The 5,064-nt window shown below is 45.5% G+C and overlaps 1 protein-coding gene across 1 annotated transcript; it reads left to right on the top strand.

Annotated features, from left to right (window-relative positions):
* The first annotated feature begins 251 nt into the window (after positions 1–251).
* Positions 252–4,446, top strand: LOC119397556 (major facilitator superfamily domain-containing protein 6-like). The gene is made up of 2 exons (XM_049416597.1): positions 252–673; positions 4,142–4,446. Exons 1-2 carry the CDS (start codon positions 307–309, stop codon positions 4,444–4,446), a joined length of 672 nt encoding a protein of 223 aa, XP_049272554.1. The 5' UTR covers positions 252–306.
* The last annotated feature ends 618 nt before the right edge of the window (positions 4,447–5,064 follow it).

The raw sequence follows: 5,064 nt of genomic DNA, 5'->3' as shown, positions 1-5,064 counted from the left end.
ATGCGCTCGGCTCGGACATCGAAGTCTTCGGTAGACAACGTCTCTTCGGCACCTTAAGCTATGGCATGACGTCGCCGCTGATTGGATACCTTGTGGACGTAGCCAGCAGCGAAAAGTTCACCGACTACTAGGCCCTGCTTCTACGTATTCGCCAGTGCCATGCTTCTAGACATGATCCTTATCCTCTCCGTGCCAAGGATGCGCGTCGCAGAAGTCTCTGTCAGTTTCTACAAGGATATCGCGCAGCTATTATCAAGTCCCGAGATCCTGCTCTTCACGTTTTTCACATTCCTGGCGGGATCCTTGATGGGCTTTCTGAACACGTTTGAGACGTGGTTCCTGGAAGACTTGGGAACACCCACGTACCTCATAGGCCTAACCAAGACAATCCAGTGTTTCGGCGCAGAGCCTGTGCTCTTCTTTCTGTCAACGTACATACTGAGGAAGATCGGGTACTTCTACTCCTACTCAGTAGCGTTCGTGCTGTTCGCCTGCAAGGCCATTGGCTATTCGTTCCTGCGGGATGTCTGGGGATCGCTTGCCGTGAACATCGTTGGGGGAGCCATTTTCCCGATGGTGTACGCAGCTATGGCTGTGTTCGCTAAGAAGAAGGCCAGACCCGGAACAGCCGCCTCAATGGTCTGCATCCTCGGAGCCAACTACGATGGTCTCGGTAAGAATAGGCGCTCAGTATTTTAACCAACTGCTGTAATCAATTGTTTAAAACACTGGCGCTTAATCCATTCTCTTGGGCGTCTTATGCGGGGCGATCTTGCGTGCTGTTAAAACAATGTAAAATTTTCTTGCACAATATTTCCACGCGGCGCGTGTAAATATTTCACAAAGAGCCTTTGCAACATTTCTTCGGAAGGTCGCTTTCCTACGGGCAGCGCAAAATAAAAAAAAAATAGTTAAAGACGCGAGCTTTTTTTTCAAAAAAGATCATTTTCAAAAAATAAACTAAAAAAAGTCCCTGTCTGAATTTTGTCGACAATATTTTTATCGAAGAGCGCTTATGTCAGTGAAAACACGGTTTTAATATCATATGTCCTCATTTGCTTTGTTCACGAGATATAACGGGCCATAATGACCCTTGCTTTGTGTGCTCACTTACGTGCGATTGATGGTTACTATCAGCTTGCGTTTTGCGTAAATCTAGTTTTTTTTATTATTATTTTGCTGCAGCAACACTTTGCTCTGGTGGCTTTTCGTCATGAAAAATGTAATCCCAGATTTTATTTGTGTCTAGCGTGTGCTGGGGTGGACTGCGGCCCTCTCTAGAGGGCTAACGCGTACGCAGTTTGCAGCCTACAGCCTGAACTTACCCCGACATTATTCGCTAATCAGGAGCACGGGAGACACCGTGAGCACAGAGTTTAGGTGACTTTGCCAAAATTCGCCTTGCACACCAAATAAAGCATCTGTATGCAGCGACAGGCGAGCTTAATCTGTAACTAAATGCCACAATTAGTAGGCACACTGTTATGGAAGTGCTTTCTCACTGTCCTGCTTGCTTCCCTTCCATTACGTGCATTGTACACTCTAACCAGTTTGCCCATTCGACGTACACTCTGCCTGAGTAACATTTGTAAAAAGTTATGTCGCTCATTTCCGAGCCGTTTATTTCGCTTCCCGCTGTCACATGTTTTCGGCGTCGCAGATAACGTCTTCCTGATAGGCGTGCGAAGGGTTCCCCTTCAGGTGGCGGGGAAGGTTCATCGCGGTGCACCCCCCTCTCTACTAAGTCAATGTATAGGGCCGATTTTGTGCCCCCCTTTTCTTAGGTGTCTAGGGAGGGCGCCCCCCTCCCACCCCCCGTGCGCACGGCTATGGTCTTCCTGTATCATATTGACCTTACCTCAGCGTTTCAGCAGCCAGAAAACGTGCGGTGCGGCATAATGGCCGAAGCTGCCCAATTTATGATGTTTTGGGGGAACTTTACTGAAGTGCTTTTCCACGTCGAGAACAGCAGAGGTCACTGGTGGCGTCAGACGGACATTATCCTTAATTTTGACAACGAGTGTGGCCCACAAATTATCACAGCACAAAGCGTTTGACACCCTTGGTCATAACAATGTGAAACTGTGAACAGTTCTGGAAACTTATTCATGACAGCAGCGCAGAAGTGAGTAAATGTGTGCGGCGCTGTTCAGTACAAACGCGTCCCACGTACAAGGTAGCAAACCGGAGGCTTCCTCTGATTAACCTCCCTGTCTTTCCCCTCTCTCTCTCTCTTCGACTTGGTCTAGCTGCTCACTACACGCGATGCGCGCGGCCCTAAGTCCGAGTATGCTATGCGGATTATTTACGCATTCACAAAAAGAAGATTGCTGAGAAAAATATTTTCGTCGCGTCAATTTTTTTTTTCGTTGCTACTTTTGTTGTTGCCTACCTCCAGCTAGAAGCTCCTGCCATAGGCTGAGGATCTTCGCGACGCCTGCGAGGTTTGCTAGCATTGTTTTACGCGCCTCAATGAAAACATGTCTACATTTATGAGAACGGCGATGAGGTAGACGAGGCATTTCTTCAGGAAGATGAAGCGATTGATATCTTGAACAGGTGCGCCCACCTTTCCTCTGATGCTTTTGGCGAGGTTGTAGGCGGCAAATTGTGTACACGTTAGCCTGTTAGAGAGCGGCAGCAGCCCACCCCCGCACACGCTAGATATAAATAAAATCTGAGAATATATTTTTCTTGACGACAAGCCACCAAAGCAAAGTTTTGCTGCAGCAGTATAATTAAGACTGTAGATTTACGCACAATGCAAGCTGATAATCATCAGTGGCACTGAAGTGAGCACACACAGCAAGGGTCATTTTGGCCCGTTCTTTCTCGTGCACAAAGCAAATGAGGACATGTGATATTAAAACCGTGTTTTCACTGACATGAGCGCTCTTCGATGAAAAAATCGTCGTCAAAATTGGGACTGGGTTTTTTTATTTTATTTTATATCGTTTTTTACAAATGAGCTTTTTTAAAAAATTCGCTTGTTTAACTATTTTTTTTCTTTCGCGCTGCCCGTAGGAAAACGACCTTCAGCAGAAATGTTGCAAAGGCTTTTTTTTCTATATGTGACACTGTTTTGAAGTTCCTGTGTGAAATAGGCAAGCGCCAAGGCACATCAAACATAGCAAACGTTTTTATTTGGGCCGCGTTTTAATTATTTTTTTACTTTTTGTGTCTTTTGAGGAAAGCATAAAAAAAGGCATGGATGTAATTAACAGTAATGCGTATTAAAACCAGCAGAAAAAATTTTCCACCCAACATTTATAGTTCGTCTTAAATTCGGCCATGAAATCCGAAAATACTGCAGTAAGCAAAAACGGGACGTCCGCGCGGCCACTTTCAAATATTTGAGGGTGGCCGCGCGCTGGGAGCGTTTCTTAGAAATAAAATTTTCGGTTCCGTGCGCTTTCAATATGGCCACATAACATGTAAAAAACCCAGGCAAAACAAAAATATCGACCGGACAGGCACGTTCGATCTCTCGTGGAATCGCCCATAAGCGGCTACAACTATCGCGCCGAAAATTCGGAGTGATCAAAGGGTGATTTGTAAATCTTAATTGAAGTCACAATAGGCTTTGTTCACAAATATTGCTTGCTATTGGCCAGATGCTTTTAGCAATAAATGTTCGTTTACCTTGGTATTAAGTACTCCGCATTGAAATACCACTGCTTTCGATGGGCCCAAAATTGAGTCTTTAGAAGCTTTGCTCCCAAATATTGCTTGCTATTGGCTTGTCGCTTTTAGCAATAAATGCTCGGTATTAAGCAATAAATGCTCGGTATTAAGTACCCCGCATTGAAATGCCACTGGTTTCGATGGGCCCAAGATGGAGTCTTTAAAGGCTATGTTCACGAATATTGCTCCATATTGGCTTTTTGCTTTTAGGAATAAATGCTCGGTATTAAGTGCCGCGCACTGAAATGCCACTGGTTTCAATGGACCCAAGATGGAGTCTTTAAAGGCTTTGCTCACAAATATTGTTTGCTATTAGACTGTTGCTTTTAGCAACAAGTGTTCGGTATTACAAATGTCCAACATTAAAATTACACTAGTTTCGATGGGACCAAGACGGAGAGCCGCCACATGAATGATAACAATGGCAATAACTACACTACCCTTCCATCACGAACAGGTTCGGCAGCCGGCAGCTTGGTTGGAGGCCTCAGCATCAACAAGATCGGAGGGAGCCTGACCTTCCGCTACATTGGGTTCTCATCGGTGGCAGCCGCGCTCCTCAGTGCGCTCTGTTACTTGCTCCTACGGTGTACTGCCGATGACGAATACGGTAATCGCGTGCCTTCTTTGTATCAACCTATGTACACGTTTCACGTGACCGACACGGCATTTGTACTTCGCAGATGTTACACCGGAGAAGCCGGAGCCATCTACTCTTTCGGACACCGCCTGTGGTTCTACAGGCTATTCGCCGAAGCTTGAACACAAAAAACTCGTGGAAAGTTCGCCCGAAGATAAGCAATCGAAGCCGCTTTCGATGTACGGTTTCATTAGATCCAGGTAGCAGGCTAAGCTCAAAGAATAGTAAATGTCAACCGTCACGAATCCTATTCGCACTTTCCAGATGAGCTAGCGCCACCGCGCGGATTTTTTCGGAAGGCAGGAGACGGTGGTGGGTTACTCACTCGCCACGTTTGTGTGGATGTTTCTGTGGCTGCCGGAGCGTCGTAGTAGTGCGCCATGGAAAAAAACGGGCTAAGAGCGAAGAGCAATCGCATGTGCAGTGTGCCACAATGCACAAATTGTGCAATATTTGGAAAAGTCAGCTTGCACTGCTTTGCAAAAGAGAAAAAAAAAACAACGGAAGTTGTGGACAATCAAGCTCCGCATTGGGAAAGAAGTTAGCAAATGGTCGTGTGTATTTCAACAAGGACAACTAATATGTGACTGTTAAGTAGAAACATGTTATTAAAAGTCACGGTTTGGAGTGCAACAACAAACACCAGATTCAATTTAATTTCCTTTTATTGCAGTGATGCCTCTATGTTTGTTTTTACATTGAAGCTTTTAGTACGGCATATCGCACACATTCACTGTTAG

Source organism: Rhipicephalus sanguineus, chromosome 6 (genome assembly GCF_013339695.2).
Source record: "Rhipicephalus sanguineus isolate Rsan-2018 chromosome 6, BIME_Rsan_1.4, whole genome shotgun sequence".
NCBI lineage: Eukaryota > Metazoa > Arthropoda > Arachnida > Ixodida > Ixodidae > Rhipicephalus > Rhipicephalus sanguineus.
Note: the sequence above shows the minus strand (reverse complement) of the source record. Positions and strands in the feature narration are given on the sequence as shown.

Excerpts from the sequence above, each read along its gene's own strand:
- LOC119397556 (XM_049416597.1), top strand. The coding sequence starts at position 307 with ATGGGCTTTCTGAACACGTTTGAGACGTGGTTCCTGGAAGACTTGGGA. Across the intron at positions 674-4,141 it reads AGCCAACTACGATGGTCTCG|GTTCGGCAGCCGGCAGCTTG; the intron begins GTAAGAATAGGC and ends CATCACGAACAG.